A 23968-nucleotide genomic window follows, 5' to 3' on the forward strand; every position below is an offset into this window, starting at 1 on the left:
ACACACACAGAAATGGGCTGGTTTATTATATACACTTTTCTGGCCTCTGCTGATATTTTTAAAAATTGCTTGGAATTGGTCATCAGAATATAAGTAGCTTCTTGATATTTTATGGCTGTCTAGTACTCCATTATGAAGATACACTATCACTTACTTAACAGATCCTTATCAAGGAATAATTGTTTTTTTTTCCAGCTACTAACTTTTGTACTCAACCGGTGAATAAGTTCCCAGACAAGTCTGTTTACCACTGTCATGGTATCTGAAGGATAAATTCCTCCCTGTGAGATTGCTGGGTCAGCCCTCTGGCTTTGGTAGTTTTCTTAGGTATTCTTCCATCTTCCTTAGTGACTAAAACTGAAGGCAAAAGAGCTTAGGGAACAAAGTAAATAGCAGGACATCACTGCCATTGGTTCGTCAATGGATGTTGGGCAAATGTTAAGGATCACACAGGTATACATGTGTGATACGTGTTCTCCACGTGTATCTTCCCCAGGGTCACAGGTGTCTTGCCTCTGCCTCTGCCCTTGGATGATACCATCTCTCAATTGCTGACAGTAACTATGAACGAGAATGTAAGTCGTGGGACGGGGAGGGCACTGCCTCGGAGGTCTATGTTGCTGGGGGACACAGGAAGAGGCCCTTACCTCAGATACAGTCTGGTGCTAGAGGGACATCAGGCCTCAAGAGGCCTGTTTCTACGGAAGCATCCCCTGCCCCACCCCCAGCCCCAAATACCCCAGTAGCAGGATAGGATAATGCTCCAGGTTGGGGCAGGAGTAGGGGAGGATGAGCTCTGGCAAAAAGGAAACCAGGAAGTAGGACAGGGAGAAGAGGAGGACAGACGGAAGGGGACAGGAGGACAGGACTGCTGCTCTCCCTTGGCAAAGCTAACGATGAGCCCTTTAACAGATTGAAGGATCAAAATCATGTGGCATTGAGCTCAGTGACGTCAACGAATGCAAGAACTGTGAGTACAAACACCAGACCCCCACCCTCCCCGGCGGGGCTGCCCAGGTCAATGGAGGGAGGTGGCCCAGGCTCCTTTGGATCCTATAGGTGATAGGAGAGGACGGAGCTGTAAGCTGCATCCCCAAGCACCCAGGCTGGAAATGTGGCAACTTGGCAGCTTCGCTGAACCACAGTGACTCATTCTCCAGGACACAGAGCCCCTCTGGAGTCTCTGGTAGCTCCTCAGTCCCAGTGGTGTGCAAAGTACACAGTGTGGAGCTTGAGCAAGGAGCACCCTCACACCAAGGAAGCTGGGAAGCAGAAATTCCCTCTCACGTCTCCTAACATCCAGGAGACCAAGATAACAGGACGCAGTAGGATGGCAGTTGCCAAGACAGTTCAGGCAGGAACCTGTCGACATTTCCCAGGACCCAGAGCAGATGAAATATGGGGCCTGGGCAGCGAGACTCTTTTAGTTGTCACATCACCTTCCTCTCCATAGTCTCCTCCTAGACACATGTGAAAAGCTAGTGAGGCAGCAGGTTTTTGCCTGGGACCAAGGGAGAGGGAGGCGCCCAGGGCACAGCCTCCAGGGGACTGCGGCGCCTCCACAGGCTCTCTTTCCCTCTCACCTGCAGCTACTGGCTTGTTCAACTACCAAGTCAAAAGTCCCAGGACTTCTGCAGAAGGTCTTTCAATCCTCTACTGTGTAAGTGTTCTTTGTGGTTATGAATGGGTTCTGTAAGAGGGCTGGAGACATCCCTGAACTCACCAAATAAACTCCAAATCATGACAAACCAGTCTTCCTCCCTTCTCCGATCCCCAGACCTCCACCTGGGGCGATCTCCAGGCTTCTACCGTAATAGCTGAGTGCCTGCTACAGGGGCCAGCCGTGTTTTCCCTTCCAGTTACGTCTAATGCACAGTGCCTGAGATGCATACCCAACAACGACAACTTTTTCTTGACCAGTAGGATGTACCCAGCAGCGGTTAGATATTCAACAGACTATATTTAAGGAAAGAAAAAGTGTAGACTCTCCCACCCGCCCTCTCAACCACTGAAGGAATGGAAAACTAGGCCATGAGGAGTACTGAAGAGAGGCAAGGTTTTGGGCCCACTTACTCTACTCGTGGGATCCCTCTGCACAGACTTCCCAAGTACAGATATATTTAAGCACAAAGAAATACAAGTATTAATGACAAGGGGGGAAAAAACTGGAAATGAACTAGAAGGAAATAACTAAGCTAACTATGAGATTATTAGAAATGTTTACAAAGTATGAAGGTACGGTTAATTTTTTAAAGCAAAATACAAGTGATATTATGTACAGGCAAAGAAAGACAATAAGGTGAAATATTAGTGATATCCACTTAAAATCTTTCCCCTTCTTCGTACTTCTCTGGACTTGTCAAACTTCCTGCCATGTGCAATCTGCATTTTATAAACAGGGCACAATGTATACAAAAGGAAGAGGAATCATTCAAAGGAGGCAGAATTCCATAGATAAGATGAGCCTTGAGTGTGCTTGACAAGACAGTCATTGTAAGCTTGGGAGAACTGTGAGTTAGGTACAAACACGCATATACACACACATATTACCTGAGGCAACATTTAAATGGAGGAATTCGCTGGAAAATGAAGACATGTAGCTTCTCTTGGAAAATCGGAGGTCTGGGGGACCGAGGGGCACTGTTTCAGGGCTAATCGGCTGGAGACGGCAGTGCTTCCTCCTCTGTAAGGGGCTCCTCTCTCCCACGACTCCCCTACAGTCCCGCAACAAGGGGGCAGGGAGGTCACCTGTGCTTTGTCTTCATGCTCGTCCACTGTGGGGTTCACACGGGGCCACCTCACTCCTCAGCATCACAGATGGGCCTTCAAAGACCCTGAAATTGATGGCAGTCTCACACGATAACAGGGATGTTTCTCTTGTTCTCTCTCTAGGCCTACTTTAACCAAAATAAATCCCCTGTGCCTGGAAGCCATCTTCCTCCAGATCCTAAAAATGTCAACACAGCCGTGATTTTGTCCCAAATGATGCTCAGGGAGATTGTCACTAAAAGCGCCAAGGAGAGCTCTGTCAAGGTGAGCCTCATCCACATGGCCCTTCGACCCTCCTGTTTGCTTAAGTCTAGCCTATCAACCTCTAAGTGTGAGAAGGTAGAAATGCCAAGTGGGTTCTGGAATGCTCTTCCAGAGATAAAGACGATGAACGCTATGGTATACAGATTTTCCCTTAATGATCGTCTAGTTGTGTATATAATGCACTAGGGGAAAGGAGAGAGCAGGGCACAGGGGGAGCAGGAGCTCTGGGAGGCAGAGCTGCTTCTCTCCATTTTACAGGCAACCAAAGTGAGGGAAGCAACTTAACCAACACTCACAGCATGTGCAAGGGAGTGGGTTTATCTACATAGGAGGTATTCACTTGCTTCCTGCCCAGAAAGTGGTAGAAGGCAGGTAGTTATAACAAAATCATAATCTTCAGTACTCTCTATGTGCCAGGCTCTATTTCAATGCTTCCTTAACACAGTCTCCCAAAATCATCAAGTGCAGAGCTATCTGCTACAAGAGCACAGAAAGAAATGGGCTCTAAAATGGATGAGGAGTAATAGAAACACGCTTCTGTGTCATGGGCCCCACTGTCTTTTCGAGAAAGGAAATAAGATAAAGGGAGATGTCTGGAATGAGATGGTGTCTGTGTGCTCCTATCAGCTGTGGCAGCACCCAGCAAGGTGACCAATGCATACCACAGGATCCATACACATCTGAATGATGGAATCGAGCAATGCATGGATATCTCACCATACAACATCCTGCAGCCCTCTCCCTCTCCATACTCTAAAACGATGACTTCTTTACCACAGATAAACAACCTGGAAGCGGCGATCACCAAAATCGTTTACCACCACCTGCCGAACAACAAAATCAATGCCGCCTACTGGGTCACTATAGTGAAGGATGGTGAGAACATAGCCACTGGGCAGACGGTGAGTGCTGAGTAACAAATCGGGAATGGCTGTGAGGAGGAACAAATAGGAGCAGAGGTCCCATGGAAAGAAGAGTGCTCTGGGGGGGAACTACTACCAAAACTCTGGGGGTCAGAGTGCCTGGGTGTCCCTAGGAGGAGGAGGCCAACCAGGCTGGTGGGCTGTCTCCTAAGACCTGGTCGCCTCCACGCCAGGCCTCACCTGTCACCTTGCTGGTCATATCACACCATGACACGTTTGCTGAGTAGCCTGGTGAAGGTATTTTCAACTCATGTTTGTTTTATATTCATGTAGGAAGTCACCATCTCCCATGCAAGTGAGATTTCAAACAACAAAATCAAAACAACCATCAAGACTGACAGGTACGGTCTATAACTACAAACTCCTCTTGCCATTCATCAGCATAGGATGCAATATCAAGAAACCAATTCAGAAACTACTGTATAGGCACAGGGAGCTCAAGCCGGTGCTCCGTGACAACCCAGAGGGGTGGGATGGGGCGAGGGTGGGGGTGGCTCAAGAGGGAGGGGACATACGTATACTTATGACTCATTCATGTTGTTGTACGGCAGAAGCCAACACAATATTGTAAAGCAATTATCCTCCAATTAAGAAAAAAAGAAGAACCCAATTCAAATCACATGCAAAGAATAATGGACAAGGCCTTTGAGAAATACTTGGATTATTACAGGGAAATCAGAAAGTTTTACTCACATGCTGTTATGCACCTTAAATCTGCTCTTTCTCCTCTGTATTTATTACAACATTTTATAAGTGACTTCAAGAAGGAACTGAGCTAATACCTAAACTCTACTTTAGAATTAGTTAATAATTGTTATTTGGAAATAATTTTTCCTTGTCTTTCCTGACAGTGCTAAACACAGCGTGATACCCCCTGAGGCTGTAAGTCAATCTGATTTTTCAAAATATTTATCTATGATAGGTGAGAAATTATTTTCAAGCCAGGCACTCAGTAAAACAGGACTCTACAAAAAAAAAAAAAAAAGTCACGCAGATTGGATCACAGACACAATGTGGAGCAGGACTGCAGGTTCCAAACCTAGGTTCTCTCTGGGAAGCTCTTAAAACCCGGTTCCCCAAGCTCATTCAGTGATCTCAGTCAATGACCTAAAGGCAGGCCTAGAATCTGTGCTCTTTGTGTTGGGTGATTCGGATACACCAGGAAGTCTTGAGGGTCCACAGAAAGGAAGAAAAGAGGATGTGGATTCTAATTACACCTTGGCTCACCAGAGCATCTCACTACCCCCACCTTTATGACACTTGATCTTCCACACACATAATTATACTTTCATTCAACAAACATTTAGTGAGCGTCACTACATGCTGCTGCTGCTGCTGCTGCTAAGTCGCTTCAGTCGTATCCGACTCTGTGCGACCCCATAGACAGCAGCCCACCAGGCTCCCCGTCCCTGGGATTCTCCAGGCAAGAACACTGGAGTGGGTTGCCATTTCCTTCTCCAATGCATGAAAGTGAAAAGTGAAAGTGAAGTCGCTCAGTCATGTCCGACTCCTAGCGACCCCATGGACTGCAGCCTACCAGGCTCCTCCATCCATGGGATTTTCCAGGCAAGAGTACTGGAGTGGGGTGCCAACATGTATGACCCTAAATCTGTAACATGAAACAATGGTGAGGTCCCAGATTCCAGGAGTGATGCTCTAGTTTAAGCAGGAGGACAGGGACAGATTAAAACCATATATAAATTAAGCCCCATCATTAAGAGTCTGGTAACCACACACTGGCTGGAGGCACACAATATGCACTCAGAGGCGAACAGCCTTATGTCTGTGTCCCAGGTGTCAGCCCTGAGACAGGGGGATGTCAGCTGAGAGGTAGACTTTGGGAGTCAGTGTAAGCCTGGGTTGCTTCACCTTATCTGTACTGGGCCAAGCTCTGTGCAGGGGAAGGATCACAGAAGGCATGAACCCTGACCTCATGTAACTACCCACCTAACAGGGAACAGAGACTGATGCAATAGCTATCAACTGACCATGAAAAAGACAGAGGGCAGAAAGCATGAACTGGTAGGCAGACCATGGGTTCACTGAGAAAATGATGCCTGGACTCAGCCCTGAAGAAGGAGCAGGGGTTTACCAGGGAGCAAAGGTGTAAACCAGGTAGAGGAAACAGGACGTTCAAAGGGTAGGCAGCGTGGACTTCTAGGCCTGTTGAGGGGAATGCAAAAGAAGGGAGGTAAACAGAGCACCAGATCCAAGGGGACTCAGAACAGATCCCGAAGAGTACAGTCCATCCTCCGAAATACTCAAACGGCATTTGGCCTGAGGGCACACAGCTGCATCTCAGTGCCTACAGCAATGTCTGGAACATGACAGGAACCCAAGAAACACTGGCCAAGGAGCCACCCAAGGCATCAAAAACCTACTTGAAAGGCCTTTGAAAATCCCCAAAGAATTAGAGGCCTGAGGGATAGATTGAGATCCACCTCCCCACATAGCCTTGTCGAGTACCAGGAAAAAAAAGAGCCCACATGTCCAGAGGAACCCAAGACCACTTTCCACTATGTGAGGACTAGCTGGGAGGCTAGCAGATGTACTAACAAAAACACTCCACCCATCTCTTTCAGGAGGAGGAAGAAAGAGATGTGCTACGTGAAGTTCTGAAGAAACTTCTATTTGCTGTTACCAGTACGTGGAACTAGTAACATGAACACCAGAAAAGTCAGTGTCACTGAAAGGCAGGGACGGGACAGCACCCTGCAGCCTGTGCCGCAGCAGCGAGCAGAGTATCATCTGGTCATTGCGGGACTGAAGAGCACGTTTTTATTTTCAGATAGGGACCGCAGCATCTTGAGATGGCAAAACGTGAAAACCCAATCAAAATGTTTCTTCTCCCGGTCCAAATGAAATCCAGCCCACTGGGTGTCTTCAGAACAGCATTATGCCACTTAGAGGAAAGAAACATGGGCCTCGTCACCTAGTCACATAGATAACAGAGTTTGAGAAATTTAGGAGTATGAGTTCATAACCCTGATGATCATAAAGAGATAGAGCACAAAATGCCATCTAAGCATATTAATGATGAACTCTAGAGGGGTTGATGTATTGCAAATGAAATTAAAAGAGCAAGGATTAATTCTTCTGGTTTCTTAAGAGAAAGAGGGCAGACATGCCAGCATCTCTCTTGGTATCGATTATACCCATCAGATTTCCAGTTAGCTCTAGGGTCCTTGAGAACTCACCGTCACACACACACAAGACTGGGAGAAACTGTGTCTTAACTCAGATCCCTCTGCTGAAGGGGCGGGGGAGAGATTTCCCCTAGAGCCACACTCTGCCCAGAGACATTCTCCAGTTGACTGTGGCTAAAACAACCCACCCTAGCCATTGTTTCTTTCAACTCACATCATAAGATGTGCCTTCTTTTTTTCAGGAAATGTAAATCAATGGAATATTCCACTAGGAGTAATCCCAAATTCTCTAAACAGTGCCAAGCTTCAAGTGCTTAAATCGGTAAGAGAAAGAAATACAAACATTTTCCTTTCACATTAAAGTCCACTCTGCACCTCAGTCTTCAGAGTAATGAATAAGGCCAGTGGGCCCTGGCATCAACGTCTGTCTGGGCTGCCTTACCAGCTCCATCCAGTCTCCCTAGTCTTTCCTAAGCAGATTCATTGCCTACTGTCCCTTTTGTTACCATGTAAGTTCTAACCCTGAGACTGGAAACACGTGCACACATGCCCAGTCATGTCCAACTCTTTGCAACCCCATGGACTGTAGCCCACCAAGCTCCTCCGTCCATGGGATTTTCCAGGCAAGAATACTGGAATGTGTTGTCATTTCCTCCTCCAACGGCTCTTTCCAAGCCAGGTATCGAACCCATGTCTTCTGCATCGGGAGGCAGATTCTTTACCACTGGGCCATCGGGGAAGCCCTGCATCCCCACTACACATTCCCGATTCCTCCACACCACCGCCTTGGACTGTAAAGCCTCTTGTTCTTTACCACCCTGACTCAGACTTCCCCTTCTTCCCATCTACCTAACCTCACACTTAGGGAAAAGTGAAAAGAGAACTTGCTTTCTGAAAAATAGTTAAAAGGATGGAACCTTTATGTAAATTTGCCACCAGGAAAACAGTGAAAGAGGGATGGAACTAGAGAAGATATACGAGAGAGTAAAGAAGTTTAGAATCTCCATCACCCTTACAATGTTCCATTCTTGATAAACATGTCTAATGAGTATGCCATCTGACTGGGAAAACATTAATTTCTTTCATGTTGGCTCAAATTTCAGAAGCCTTACATTCCAATTTTTACTTAATCCCCCAAAGTCCATGAATCTGTGACCAAATCAATTACTACAGTGTAGAGGCTGGTAAAATCAGCACTTGCCTCAATGTTAGCTTTCTACCTCCTACTCTTACGCTCCGTAACTATGAGGCGCCCGCGCGTATCACTTTGCCTCCCGCATTCCGCCTGAGTTAAGGGACTGGATCAGATGAATGCCAACTGTGTTTCAGCTGCAAGTGACAGGAAGCTCAACCAAAACTGGTTCAAGCAACAACACAGAGTATTGGTCCTAACACCAAGGATGGTGCCAACTTCAGAGGTGGCCCAAATGTGACGCCAGAATCCATCTCTGGACTCCAAGTGCTTTGGGGTGGGCTCTATTTTGGCTCCGCACTGGGGGTCCCTCACTATCAGGAACTTCACCCTATTTCTGGAATAACAAATGAAAGTCATCCAGAAGTAACATCTGGGGCTCCCATTGGCCTGAACTGTTCCATGTCCCCATCCTTAAAGCCAGCGCTGTGGTCAGGGGGATGGAGTCCACTGGCTGGCTCAGCCTGTGCCTGCACCAGCTTATGTATTTAAGAGTATAACTAGCTGTCTTTTGTCTCCCCACAGAATGATTTTCAAGCCACAAACTAAACCCAGCACCGGAAGCCAGGGAATGTTTCAGAATGAAAGCAAAGACACTCTGTAATCCCTCTCTATGAAACACTGTGGAAAAGACATCCTTTGGACTAAGGAATTAAGTAGAGTTAATGTTCTCAACATGTCCAGCTATGCTTTGGAATTTCACCAACAATACCCTGAATTAACAAGTGTAAGAAAGGCAGGAATCCAGGGATAGGGGGGGACTTTTCTAATTATCTCACCAATAAATAACCTGTTTTCATGCAGAAAAAAAAAAAAAAGTGACATGTCTTTAATTCTTACAAACAGGAGTTCCATTGTGTGTTTATGACTAGTAAAAGCACTTCTTACTGGGGACAAAAAATTAGTAATATGAGTGATGAGGCCACAAAACTCAGGATTACTTTACAGAGTGCTCTAGGGAACAATCCTGACAATGATTAAGACTTTTCTTCCCATAGCTCAGGCCTCCCCTCCCCAAACACCAAACGTTCTCTTCTGCCCATTGGCCCAAGATGAAAATCACACAGGGGCTAGGCTCCAACTTCCCCATCGTCACATGTTAAAAACTGAAGGGCACAGTCCAAATGCTAAAAGCTGGGTGGAACAGAGCAGATAAGGGTCCGATAATACCATAAACAGGGCAGCAAAGGATCTAGATCCCAGCTCAGGGACTACAGGCCAGGCCAAGTGGCTGAGAGGAAAGCCAATCAATGTTAGGTCAGTAAATGCAGAGAAACCCAGAAAAATACACAACAGGGATAATGAGAAACACAACTCTGAACTCTATACGAGGCAGAGACTCTCTGCCCTATGCCAGTGTCTTGCACAACTGTGTGCTCCAGAACCAAAACAGCTCAGGTTGTAGACACAAAAGATCAGAAAGCGAAGCAAGGCCAGAGACTGGGCGTGCCTTACAGCAAGGACAGCACCGCACAAGACAAAGACCCAATCACACTCTTAATGGGTATGGGGTTCTATTCTGGAGTGATGGTTTGGAACCAGATAGAGGTTGTAGTTGAACACTGTGCCACTAAACTATCTCCTTTAACTTAGTTACTTTTATGTTATGTGAATTCCACTTCCATTTAAAAACAAAAATGGGACTTCCCTTAGAAGGTGAGGGTTTGATCCCTGGTCAAAGAGCTAAGCTCCCACATGCCACACCAAAAAACCAAAACATAAAACAGAAGCAATACTGTAACGAATTCAATAAAGACTTAAAAAAAAAGGTACACATAAAAAAAATTTTAATAAATAAAAAACAAGAAGCCTTCCAAATCACATTAGCAACAAGTATATCAAGTACCCAGATGTTGATTTCTATACCATTCTAAGACTAGAAACAAAATATGAAAAATGACCCAGAACAGCTCAGATGCAAGGAAGAAGGCACTCATACAAAGGCGGAAGTGTGTCAAAGGGATAGAGGGCCAAAAGAAAGAGCTTCCAGAGCTGAAACAATTTGGCCAATGAAATATATAAAGGAGTATTGGATTATTGATCCTGAATATTCATTAGAAAGGATGCGGAAGCTGAAGCTCTGATACTTTGGCCACCTGATGTGAAGAGCCAACTCACTGGAAAAGACCCTGATGCTAGGAAAGACTGAAGGCAAAAGGAGAAGGGGGAGGCAGAGGATAAGATGGTTAGAGAGCATTACCAACTCAATGGACATGAATCTGAGCAAACTCTGGGAGATAGTGGAGGACAGAGGAGCCTGACATGCTGCAGTCCATGGGGTCACAGAGAATCAGACACGACTTAGTGACTGAACAACTGGATTATAACCCATAGAATAAAAAAAATATCTAGCAGCCTATACTAATATAAATAAATGATTCAGTAAATATACAGGTGAGAACAGGCAAATCTCCTGTGCAGAAGAAGCCAAAATGATTTACACAGCTACTGCACCCTTGAGGAGGGAGGGCATAGCTTCCATTCACTAAGCTTCAGCTGCACATGGCGACTTTTCTCCAAAGTATAGAAAGGGGAAAAAAGAGCAACTGTACAATGAAAAAATCTGACAAACACTACCTGAAGCCAGGTGATCAAGGTTAGTATAAACAGTGATAAATCATATTACTAGTATGTACCCTTATGATGGAATGAGAATGGTATTTTACCTTTGTGGTCTTCCTTCCCAAAACACGTAATTCCAATCTAAACATGAGAAAAACATAACAAATCCCAACAAAGGCACACTGCAAAATATCTGACCAGTTCTCCTCAAAACTATCAATGTCATCAAAATTACAAGTCTGAGTCAAGAGGAACCTAAAGAGACATGATTGTAATGTGGCCTCCCAGATGGGATTCCGGAAAAATAAAAAGAGATTAGGGGAAAACTGAAGCTGTCTGAATACGGTATGGCCTTCAGTAAATAATGCATCACTACTGATTTATTGTTAACAAATGAACCATAATAAAGTATTAGAATAGGGAAAACTGGGTACAGTGTATAGAGAAACTCTCTGCACCATTTCTGCAATAATTCTATAAAACTATTTAAAAATTTAAAGTTTATTTAAAAACATGAAACAAAACATTAACAAAAACTAAGAAAAATCAAAGGGCACAGGAGCAACCTGAAAGAGCTCCCAATGCCCAAACTGGGATCAATTTGAGCAAAATTAAATATCAGAGTATAAACCAAAATATAAACACCCATGAGTCCATTCTGACATAAACGATGGAATAAATACATAAATAGGGGGAAAGAGGCATTTTTCCTATAGAATTCCAAATAATACATATAAATAACCCCCCACTTTGGAGTTTGGGCTTAATCCCCACCATCTAGTAGGTGACAAAAGATTAACTTCAACAATGATGTTATATCATGTACACTCTGGTATGATTTGATAATAAAGGCACTAATCATAAGAAAATAGCAGAAAAATCCAAACAGAACTTGTGACTAGTACTTTCAGAAGCATCAGTGATGAAAAACAAGGGAAGACTGAGTAACTTTCCCAAATCACAAGAGACTAAGGAGACATGACAACTAAATGCAATGTGGTATCTTGAATTGGATACTGGAATAAAAAGGTACATTCATCAGAGGAAAAGCTGGTGAAATCTCAATGAAGTTTTGCTCTTAGTGAATAGCAATGTGCCAATATTAATTTCCTAGCTCTGACAAATGAACACTATGCTGTGTGATGACTTAGGAGAATGCTCTATGAACTCACTTTGCAACTTCTCTGAAAGTCAAAAATATTTAAAAATTAAAAAAATTAAAAACCATCCAATGCCTCCCCACTGTATTTAAATAAAACCCATCAGGCCTCAAAGGTTCTGGACAATGCACCTCAAGCCAACCATTCCCATCTCATCTCATATTAGACCAGTCTGTCCCTCCCTGACAATATTTCATCAACACTAAGCTCCCAGTTTTTTTCAACTCTCCCAACTCACCACCAAACTCTTAAAGATGACACCAAGACCTGCCATCCCACATACTCTTCAGGAACCCAGCCACTTCCTATTAAGAGGAGGAACCTAATTTTCCTTTATTTAAATCTGAGTGCAAATGTGAGTTTCTGAAAATCAATAGTAACTCCTCTTTCTTTACCCTGTAAGATTCAGAAGTGAATTAAGTAAAACAAGAATTATAAATCTATGTTAAGGGGTACACAGTGCATTAAGATGTATTTTAGAACAATAACAACAAAAAGGGATGGGATGGTACCCTTCAATGTTTTTGAATCCTACTGAAACTAAATTAATATTAATTGGGCTATTAATAAATTAAGATATTATAATCCTCAAAGCAACCATTAAGGGCTTCCCAGGTGACACAGTGGTAAAGAATTCGCCGCAGGAGATGCAAGAGATGCAGGTTCAATCCTTGGGTAAGGAAGATACCCTGGAGCAAGAAAGGGCAACCCACTCCAGTATTCTTGCCGGCAAAACTGCAGGGACAGAGGAGCCTGGTGGGCTACAGTCCATGGGGTCCCAGAGAGTTGGACACGACTGAGTAATTAGCAATTTCACTTCTCACTTTCACCTACTATACATTAGGCACCATTCTTTTTTCAATGATTGTCTGTTTATTTATTATTTATTTTGGCTGTACTGGGTTTTAGTTGTGACATGGGAGACTTTAGGATCTAGTTCCCCAACCAGGGATCCAATCCAGGCCCTCTGCATTGTGACTGCAGAGTCTTACCCACTGGACCAGAGAAGTCCCAAATGCTGGCCTTTTCCAATCCAGGAAAAAAGTAAAATACAGATACCTGTTGTATTGTTTGAATTATTTACCACATGTATGACTTACTTTTTCATAAAAAGTAAAATAAAATTTCCAAAAGTTTTTCATGTCTTCTGAATAAAGACTGAGGTGAAGAGCCATAACAAATATTTCTTGAGTAGAAGATGGATTTTTTTTTTAATTATTTATTTATTTTTATTTGGCTGCGACAAATCTTAGTTGCAGCATGCAGGATCTTCAACCTTCATTGTGGCATGTGGGATCTAGTTCCCTGACCAGGGATCGAACCTGGGCCCCCTGCATTGGGAGCTCAGAGTCTTAGCCACTGGACCACCAGGGAAGTCCCAGAAGATGGATCTTGAGGACAGAAATCAACTCCCTCAACCATGCCAACAGATACGGAACAGGTTCCCAGCCTGGGATTCCCAAAGGTTGCCATGCAGGTCAGTGGGAAGGTGTAAAAAGGAGATCATAGCCAGACACACAATAAAGGCCTCGGCATATCCTAATATACACAGTGTGTTTTAGAAGCAAAATCTTTCAATGATCACTCTTCATCTGTTAAGATTTTACTGTGTTCCACAGACAGAGCTAAGTTCCTCCCAAGTACAATCTCACTGAACTCCAGATGAGATAAGCACTGTATTATTATCCCCATGTCACATGAGAAAATCAAGGCACAGATAAATAATAAAATAACTACTCAAGTTCACACAACTCTGAAGCAATGGAGCGGGAACTTAGACCAAAGTCCTTCTGACTCCAAATATTCTATACCACCATCTTTTGGATTTTTTTACATGATCCCCACAGAATGACATAATCTTGGCAGATTAAGGAGCCAAGAATGACTCCTCAGAGCCTACTAGAAGGTAATGATGTTTTCTAAACTCCAAATGCTGTCAGACCTGAAGGCAAAGAATACTCTGACAAGCTTTAAAAAAAAAAAAAAAGGGTCCATGAGGGAATTTCTCAGGTAAAATAGTGAGGAGATAGGTAGCTGAGTCAATGTTATCAGACAAAAATGTTAGAAAGATCTAGAGCAGGTTTTCCTAAGCAAATGGTTCTCTCCACCTTCCCTGCCCCTTTTGTCTCCAATTCCTAGGGTACATGAGAGAAAACCAGAGAAGTGTTACAGTCCACAATAGAAACTGGGTTGGAAAACTAGGGAATATCTCAGAGACACTCACCAAGGCAAAAATGAAGTAAAAGTAGATAAAAATGAACTACATAAGGTAAATTTAATGACTGTAAAAGCTGTTCACAAAGCAGCAAAGAAATGCATTTTCCATTTCATAGAAAGTTGCTTCACCACTTGAGGCTTGGCTCCAAAGCTTCGTCTTTCATTAGTGACCACTCATATTTCTCTTCTGCCAGAAAGGACTGACATCAACCACTCAGGTCAGCAATATGCTATAGAGTCCTTCAGAGTGGTCTTGCAGAGAACATGTCCTTTAAGTGTCTGAGAACTGGCTGAGGTGATCTGAAAGAAAACCAATCAGAAGAAGGCAAGGTAACTGGGACTGAACTACAGGGACTTAATGTGAATGGTCTAAAGGAGAGGTCACCAAATGGAATCTAATGGGAGATGACAGGCCAGCATCTCGAGACTGCACAGTTCCTCTCTGCCCCCAGAGACGTCTGATACAATACTAATGTATATAATTTAAGACACAGCATGGTTCCTCTCTGCCCCCAGAGACGACTGATACAATACTAATGTATATAATTTAAGAAGTCCAAAATAGGTCAGTCCCAAACAGCCACTACTCCCTTTTCTCTTGGGAGATGGTCTTCCCCGGAGGCAACCATAAGGTTCATGTACGAGCTGCCTAACACAGACATGCGTGCATTGTAAGTCACTTCAGTCGTGTCTGACTCTGCGACCCTATGGACTGCCAAAGTCCTCTGTCCATGGGATCCTCCAGGCAAGAATACTGGAGTGGATTCTCATGTACTCCTCCAGGGAATCTTCCAGACCCAGGGATCAAACCCGAGTCTCTTGCATGTCCTGCATTGGCAGGCAGGTTCTTTACCACTAGTGCCACCTAGGAAGCCTACCACAGACGCTGCCCTCCCAACCCAAGGCAGCTGTGATCCAGGCTGTATCAGTCAAACACCTTCCTAAGACATTTATTGTGTCAAGATGCATTACTACGAACAAAGTTAGTGTACATGATGGAATTCCAGTTGAGCTCTTTCAAATCCTGAAAGATGATGCTGTTAAAAAGTGCTGCACTCAATATGCCAGCAAATTTGGAAAACTCAGTAACGGCCACAGAACTGGAAAAGGTCAGTTTTCATTCCAATCCCAAAGACGTGCAATGCCAAAGAATGTTCAAACTACTGTACAATTGCACTCATTTCACATGCTAGCAAGGTAATGCTCAAAATTCCTCAAGCTAGGCTTCAGTAGTATATGAACCATGAACTTCCAGAAGTTCAAGCTAGATTTAGAAAAGGAACCAGAGGAAGAGGGATCCAGAGATCAAATTGCCAACATCTGCTGGATCACTGAAAAAGCAAGGGAGTTCCAGAAAAACATCTATTTCTGCTTTATTGACTATGCCAAAGCCTTTGTGTGGATCACAATAAACTGTGGAAAATTCTGAAAGAGATGGGAATACCAGACCACCTGACCTACCTCTTGAGAAATCTGTATAAAGGTCAGGAAGCAACAGTTAGAACTGGACATGAAACAACAGACTGGTTCCAAATAGAGAAAGGGGTATGTCAAGTCTATATATTGTCACCCTGCTTATTTAACTTATATGCAGAGTACATCATGAGAAATGCTGGGCTGGATGAAGCACAGCTGGAATCAAGATTGCCGGGAATAACCTCAGATATGCAGATGACACCACCTATATGGCAGAAAGTGAAGAAGAACTAAAGAGCCTCTTGATGAAAGTGAAAGAGGAAAGTGAAAAAGTTGGCTTAACGCTCAACATTCAGAAAACAAAGATCATGGCTTCCAGTCCCATCACTTCATGGCAAACAGAAGGGGAAACCATGGAAACAGTGACAGACTTCTTTTTTTTGGTCTCCAAAATCACTGCAGATGGTGACTGCAGCCATGAAATTAAAAGATGCTTATTCCTTGGGAGAAAAGTTATGACCAACCTAGACAGCATATTAAAAAGCAGAGATGTTACTTTGCCAACAAAGGTCTGTCTAGTCAAGGCTACGGTTTTTCCAGTAGTTATGTATGGATGTGAGAGTTGGACTATGAAGAAAGCTGAATGCCAAAGAACTGATGCTTTTGAACTGTGGTGTTGGGAGAAGACTCTTAAGAGTCATGGACTTCAAGGAGATCCAACCAGTCCATCCTAAAGGAAATCAGTCCTGAATATTCATTGGAAGGACTGATGTTGAAGCAGAAACTCCAATACTTTGGGCACCTGATGCAAAGAACTGACTCATTTGAAATGACCCTGATGCTGGGAAAGATTGAAGGTGGAAGGAGAAGGGGAAGACAGAGGGCGAGATGGTTGGATGCCGTCACTGACTCAATGGACATGAGTTTGAGTAAACTCCTGGAGTTGGTGATGGACAAGGAGGCCTCGTGTGCTGCAGTCCATGGGGTCACAAAGAGTCGGACACAACTGAGTGACTGAACTGAATTGATGAAGATAAAATGGGTTAAGGCCCAAACAGTGACAAGAGCAAGGCAGAGGGAAGTTGCTTTCAGCACTAGTGAGCTTTTCAAGGAGGTGACCTTTAAGAGAATTTGGAAGGTTTAAAAGAAGGCAGCCAGGCAAAAATCAAGACCCTCCTAAGTGACACAGCATTTTCAAAGTCCCTAACACTAGAACTAAGTCCGAGAGGCAAAAAAAGAGGCCACCAAGACTAGAGGAAAGAGAATAAAAAGAGGACAGAGGACATGAGGTTGGAAAGGTAGCTGGGAAAGACCATAAAAGGCCCTGGATACCCTGTGGCTCCAATGAGAAACCACTGGAGGGCTTATGCAAATGAGTGAGTGATCTGATTTAGAAAGATCAAACTGACTGCTATGGGGCAGGAAGACTGGAGGAGGGCAAGAATGAAAGCAGGAATACGAAGCCTCTGAAATACTCAGGTACTGTTGGTGGGAGTGCAAAACGGTATAATCATTTTGGCTCTTTCTATTATATATACCCAGTTTCCCAGCAATTTCAAACCATATACCCTATAGAAATGCACTATAACGCATACATAGCAGCTCTATTCATAATAGCTCCAAACTGGAAAACAACCAAAATGGCCATCAAAAGTACAATATATAAATTGTGGTATATTCATATAATATGGATAAATACTATCATAGATGAACTGCACAATATCCGTGTTATCAAAAATCTACACTGTATGATTCAATTTTATATCAAAAATAAGCAAAACTGAACTATGGTATTAAAAATTAGGATGGAGGGAAGAAGAGTACGGTAGGAACATGAAGGGGGTTTTGGAGGTTCTGAAAATATTGTTTTTTGATTCAGGAGCCAGTCACATGGATAGGGTCACTTTGTGATGATTCATCAAGTATTAAGTACACTTTGGAGCAATTTTCTACATTTATGATATGCTTCAATAAAATAATTCACTTTCAAAATACAGAAACAAGAAAACGTGTGAAAAGGCTGCTCTAATCTAAGCTAACCAAGAAGACAGCTTAGAGAAAGAAAGAGACCCAAGATATATTCCATAGGTAGAGCTGAAACAGATGAACTACTGAAGGGGAGTACAAGAAAATAAATATCTAGAATGATTCCTATATATTTGGTTTTAGCAACTGAGTGGTGCTATTTGCTGAGATGGAAGAGGCTTCAAAAGAAGAAAATTGCAGGAAAGTGGGAAGAATTCATTCTATTTTGGCCACATTAAGTTTAGGACACAAGAGAGAGAGAAGAAAAATGCAAATCTGGAGAGGATGTGAAGGCATGGAAGCAAAAAGCACAAGCAGCAGTGTGACAGAAGACGCAGACACTTCCTACACAGCCCACACGAGCAGACCGCAGGGACAGGCGGAGACGCGCCGGAGTGGGTGCAAACAGCAACGAGACGGTGAGACGTCACGCGACTGCATCTATTTTCTCTACACAAGATGAGACAAAGACATAGCTGCGACTAGGATTTAAAGACATGAGTGAAGACTTAGGGAGAATGAAGAGTTCAGATCAGTTCAGTTGCTCAGTCGTGTCCGACTCTTTGTGACCCCATGAACCGTAGCACACAGGCCTCCCTGTCCATCACCAACTCCCAGAGTCCACCCAAACCCATGTCCATTGAGTCAGTGATGCCATCCATCTCATCCTCTGTCGTCCCCTTCTCCTCCTACCCTCAATCTTTCCCAGCATCAGGGTCTTTTCAAATAAGTCAGCTCTTCGCATCAGGTGGCCAAAGTATTAGAGTTTCAGCTTCAAAATCAGTCCTACCAATGAACACCCAATGATCTCCTTTAGAATGGACTGGTTGGATCTCCTTGCAGTCCAAGGGACTCTCAAGAGTCTTCTCCAACACCACAGTTGAAAAGCATCAATTCTTTGGCGCTCAGCTTTCTTCACAGTCCAACTCTCACATCCATACGTGACCCCTGGAAAAACCATAGCCTTGACTAGACGGACCTTTGTTGGCAAAGTATTGTCTCTGCTTTTTAATATGCTGTCTAAGTTGGTCACAACTTTCCTTCCAAGGAGTAAGCGTCTTTTAATTTCATGGCTACAATCACCATCTGCAGTGATTTACTGGGAAAATACTGTAAAATTAGGATTTCAGGGCCATGCTGAGCGTTCAACTAGAACTTCATGGCATAAATGTGAACTGAGTGCAGTTGGTGTCTGTGAAGAGACCGTTTCTCGTCCCCCAACAGTTCTCCTCTTCCTCCTCAGTAACAGAATTACCCATTTTTAACTGGGCATGAGGTCATTCAGAATGAAGACCATACTTCCCAACTACTTTGCAGCCTTTTTGTGCAACTTCTGCAAAGTGTCTTGAAAGGAAGAGGGCAAGCCCTTCACCTCTCTTCTTCTTGCTTCCTACAAGCTAGGATATGGACATGGTTGCTGCAACAGCCATCTTGAATCATAAGATGACCATGAGAATGGAGGCCACACAGAGAAGAGCAAAGGATAGAAGCAGTTGAGACCCTTGGTGATCATGGAGCCATCACAATCACCAGTCCTGGACCTTCATATATCTAGATTTTTATGAGAAAGAGAACTTCTGCTTATTTAAACCAGTGTATTCTGAGTTTTTCAGTCACCATCATCGGACTTAACCTATGTCATACAGATTAACTGGGTGCTCTTCCCCAACAATATTCAGCTGTTTTCACGCAGATACAAAGTAAGCAGATAATCATTTTCACCAAGGTTGGAGACTAGCCAAATAAGCACCACAGAAGAAAGGGCAACAAGAAAACGGAATTTATGAGGAAATGGTTCTAGTACAGCCCAGAGACCTTCTCAGTGGAGAGAGATGAGAAGAGCAGACACGAGTGACAGAAACAGCCAACAGAGCCCTGGTTCCAGTTTCTCCTTTATCTTGCTCCCTCCACTAAATCTTACTCGTCGGGTTTATTATGTCACTTTGGAACAACAACAAGAGTCCCAAGTATCACCTTTCTGTCTTTCTTGACAAATGGAATTTTTCCATTTTACAGAAGAATATCATCATTCTAACATTATAACCCAACCCACTAATGTCATCCCTTTTATCAAGTAACCTTTATCTATAGTAGAAAGAGAATAGGAAGAGGCATGAAAAATCAACTTGAAAATCAAAGAAGCAAAATTCAGAAGATGACGAAGAAAATAAGACACTGTCAAAAAGAAAGAAAGAACAAGTGGAAAAGCCTATGAGAGACTTTCCACATCAATCAGGTGGCTACCTAGTAGGAATTCCTCTCCTGAAGAAACCTCTAGGCAATGCTGAAAGTAAGACAATCCCCTGTCCGAACAAGGCCAGAAAGGAATGAGATCACAGAAGTCCCCCACCTACAAAATCACTGATTTTATCAGATGGACAGAACAGAAAAGTTCTGAGCGCTGGTAAAATTTCCAGGCCAATCTACAGAAGTTACACACCAAGGAAATGAGACTCCGTCTGCTGCATACCATGAACCATGGCTCCTATGATGATTCAAGCAGGAGGTGAAGTAACAAGGACGGAAGAGTAGAGGGTGAGGCACCAAGGAACAGGGCAGAGAATATAACTCTGAATGACATCAGTAGAAGAATCACCCTCTTGCCACCTCTCTTTTGCAGATGCCTCAGAGATCAGTGTTGGAAAAGTACTTGTGCTCCTGCCCACTTCATCAGCACATGTCCTGCCAGCCTGGACACATCAGCCACATGTCCTGGCACTGGGGCAAAGTGGACATGAGGAAAACAAAGGAAGATGGCAGTGGCAGACCTGCGGTAGTAAGAGAAGGAAGAGAAGAGAGAAGAAACTCAGGAAGGGGGAATGTCTTCAGTGAAATGAGAGGAAAAAATCCCACAGCCATTCAACTAGACCTATAGTCCAGAGAAGGGAGGCAGGAAACTTGTAAGTTAGGAACGTCTGGGGCATCAGAGACCTCGAAGGGAATGCTCATCTCTGCCAGAGAGAACTATCAACTCACATAAGAACTTACTCTTCCTGGCCTCTCTCCAGCAGAAAACTACTGGCTACTGTTATTCCAACCTCACTAAATTCCCAGAAATAATCCTTTCAGGGCAGGAGAGAAGAGAATAAAACAGAAGGCCTAGTCAGGAGTAGTCTAAAATTTAATTCAAGTGCCCTTGCATTGGTGGGGTTGAGAAGAGATTTTTATCTTACTAAAGAATTTCTCCAGGAAAAAAAAACTTCATTCCCTCAAATTATCCAATCCAACTCCCATTTCAAAGTGCAAGTCAAAAGCACAAAAAGAACCCCTTACCTTCACTAGCACATAGTCCCCAGGCTGAGCTCGGACCCTGAGCCCAGAGTCAGTGGCATCCTCCATCTCTACATCAGCAAAGATCACCTTAAGGTTTCCATCATTCCGGCCACACAGGTCAGCAGCAGAGCGTTTACTGGGCTGCAAAAGGACAGAGGAGAGGTTACGAATTTGTCAGTCATCAGTTGTTGGTCTGTCTCAGATCCCCAAGGGTCTGAGCCATAGAGCACTTTTTAACCAAGGAACCACCTAAGACTAAGTGCTTCACCACTGCTTTACCAACGAGGTCAGTAAATGGCACATGACAGAAACTCAATAAAGTTTTGCTGACAATATGTCCATTTAATAAATGACTCGATCAATGAGTCTTTGATTACAGAATTACCTTTCACAGGAATGAACCTCCAACAGGCTTGATGCCAATGGCTTTTGGGTGATATATTCGGTAAAATGACTCTCACTTCACAGAGTCTCATAGCAATCACTCGGGAATGTTCTCGGGTTGTCTGGCCTGGGTTACAGGTCTCAGTGAATAGAAGACTGGAAGCCAGAGCCTCCATTATAACACATAAACGACTGGCCCAGGAAAATAATAAAATCAGTATACAGTATGCAGTTCTGGGTATTAATCCCCAGAACATACACAAGCCTTTCTCTTCCAGTCATGAGGAAGTGACAAGAACGAAATTCATCCTCAGGCCTTAAATAACCAGGAAATTGGACAAAATACATGAAAAACCTATTTTCTGATATTGGACAACAGACTGTGTAAAACTATGATCCCCAAGAGAAGGAAAACAAATAGAGAGAATCACCCCTGCGTTCTACCAGAAGACATGTGCCAGACCAGAGAACACAAAGTTGGGAGGGAGACCTCAGGCAGAACATGGTGGTTCTCTCTGAACTGAGGAAAAATGGATCAAAGTCCAGGGAACCTGCAATAGCTAGAAACTGCAGAGCAAGTTCTAGAGAAGAGGGGGTGAAAAGCCATGAAGTCAGACAAAGAATTGGTTGGCTGAGAACTGTTTAGCTCCCAGATCTCACACTGGGCTGGGAATCATTTGATCTAGCAACAAATAGTCCTCATTGATTCTTTGGGACATGCAGCAGCAACTCTAGAACCTACAGCCACATCTAGTACTAAGGCCAAACTTTTCCTAGAATAAAAAAACTTTTCTAGCAAAGATTAAAAACAAACCTTAAAAGGATCAGACAAAACCACGAGTAATGAAACTGCTTTTTAAAACAAAGCCCAACACAAATCCCAGACATTCAAAAATAATGTCCAACAATACACTGTCTAACATCCAATCAAAAGTCACTAGATACGCCCAGAAGCAGAAAAATGTGACTCATAATCAAGAAAAAAGTCAATGAAGCAGACCAAGAAATGATGGCAATGATGGGATTATCACAAAGATATTAAACCAGCTATTATAATTAAGTTCAAATACTAAGTTTCAAAAGAAAACAAGAACGCAGGAGAGAAATACTAGATGTTTTTAGAAAAACCAAATGTAACTTATACAGATGAAATATACATCTGAATGTATTAATTCAATACATAATAGCAAATGAGACACTGTCAAAGAATAACAAAACTGAAGACAGAGTAATAGAAACTGAATTATTCAAAGTGAAGCACAGATATAAAAAAAAAAAAAAGATAGGGAAAAAAAAAACCTGAATAGCCTCAGTGACCTACAACACAATATCAAGTGGCTGGACACATGGGCGATTGGAGGAGAGAAGAAAGGGGAGGCGGTGGGAGAAAGCAGGAGGGGTACAGAAAAATATCTGAAGAGTAATAAACGAAAGTTTTCCAAATCTGATGAAAAGTATAAACCCACAAATTATGTAGCCTTGATATATTCCAAACAAAACACAAACAAAGCCATGCCAAAACACATTAAATTTCAACAAAGTGATACAATGACAACACATGTGATACTGAACTGAATCTTTTTCTTATAAATGACGGGTTCTTAGATAAGTGGAGAAACTTAAGTGAGGTCTAAGGACTGGATGGTAATAATCTAACAAGCTTAATTTTCTGACTCTGATGGTTGTACTATAGTTATTTAGAAGAATGCTCCTGTTCTCACAAAACAAACACTTTAATGTTTGGGGAGTTGGGACCATCAGAGCAACTTATTCTCAAATGCTTCAAAGAAAAAAGTTCTTTGTACTATACTGCTACTTTTCTGCAATGTTTGTGACGGCTTTACAATAAATTTTTTTAAAGAGACAGCATTCATGTTCCATGATTTGAACAAACCAACCACGAACATTTATAAGACAAAGAGGGAAACTAGAACATTGACTAGATATTTGAAAATAATAAGAAACTACTGTTGGGACTTCCCTGGTGGTCCAGGAGCTAAGACTCTGCACTTACAATGCAGGGGGTCCAGCTTCGATCCCTGGCCAGGGAACTAGATCCCATATGCTGCAACTAAGAGTTCACATGTCACAACAAAGATCGAAGAGTCCTGTGCTGCCACTAAAAATCCCGCATGCCACTAAAAAAAGACCCTGCATGCCAGAACAAAGACTGAAGATCCCAACTGAGTCTCCACACAGCCAAATTAATTAATTAAATAAAATTTAATTTAATTTAATTATAAATAAAATAAAGACCAAAAAAAAAAAAAAAAACTTGTTTTGGTTGAAATAATTACCATGTGCTCTCCATGGGGCCAATGACGTCATGGACAAAGATTAGTAACCTGAGTACTTATTCATTCAATCAAATGGCAAGTACACTATTCTGTACCAGATCTTGTATGAGGAGAACTGGGGTTACAGTAAGACCTAATTCCTACTGGACAAAATGAGGACTGCTAATAGACACGTTCATGTACGGAGATCTTCAGAATCATAGCTGATACCCTAAATAGCAAAGCACTTATTAAGGCAAACACTTTGGGGATATTTCACCAGCTCAGTATCATCAACCAACAGCAACTGCTGGACCAGACCATAGGAAGATTCCTAGCCCAAGCTGAGCGGATGAGACTC

At 43.1% G+C, this 23968-nt stretch overlaps 1 protein-coding gene and 1 non-coding gene across 4 annotated transcripts in view; both read right to left on the reverse strand.

Moving 5' to 3' along the window:
* CDK5RAP1 (CDK5 regulatory subunit associated protein 1) overlaps nt 1-23968 on the reverse strand; it is a 64244-nt gene that overhangs the window by 15214 nt on the left and 25062 nt on the right. For 2 of the 3 annotated variants that reach the window (XM_061437284.1, XM_061437285.1), the window contains 2 exons: nt 20948-21088; nt 14273-14533 (listed from right to left, as the gene is read on the reverse strand). In XM_061437284.1, the coding sequence (XP_061293268.1) occupies nt 14453-14533; nt 20948-21088 (222 nt within the window). In that variant the 3' untranslated portion in view covers nt 14273-14452. Of the gene's footprint in view, nt 1-14272; nt 14534-20947; nt 21089-23968 lie in introns of those variants that run through there. The other variant, XM_061437286.1, reaches the window with a different exon arrangement.
* TRNAG-CCC (transfer RNA glycine (anticodon CCC)) lies at nt 13318-13390 on the reverse strand. Its single transcript has one exon. It is a non-coding gene; the product is annotated as a tRNA-Gly (tRNA).

Source organism: Bos javanicus, chromosome 13 (assembly GCF_032452875.1).
Source record: "Bos javanicus breed banteng chromosome 13, ARS-OSU_banteng_1.0, whole genome shotgun sequence".
NCBI classification, from domain to species: Eukaryota; Metazoa; Chordata; class Mammalia; order Artiodactyla; family Bovidae; genus Bos; species Bos javanicus.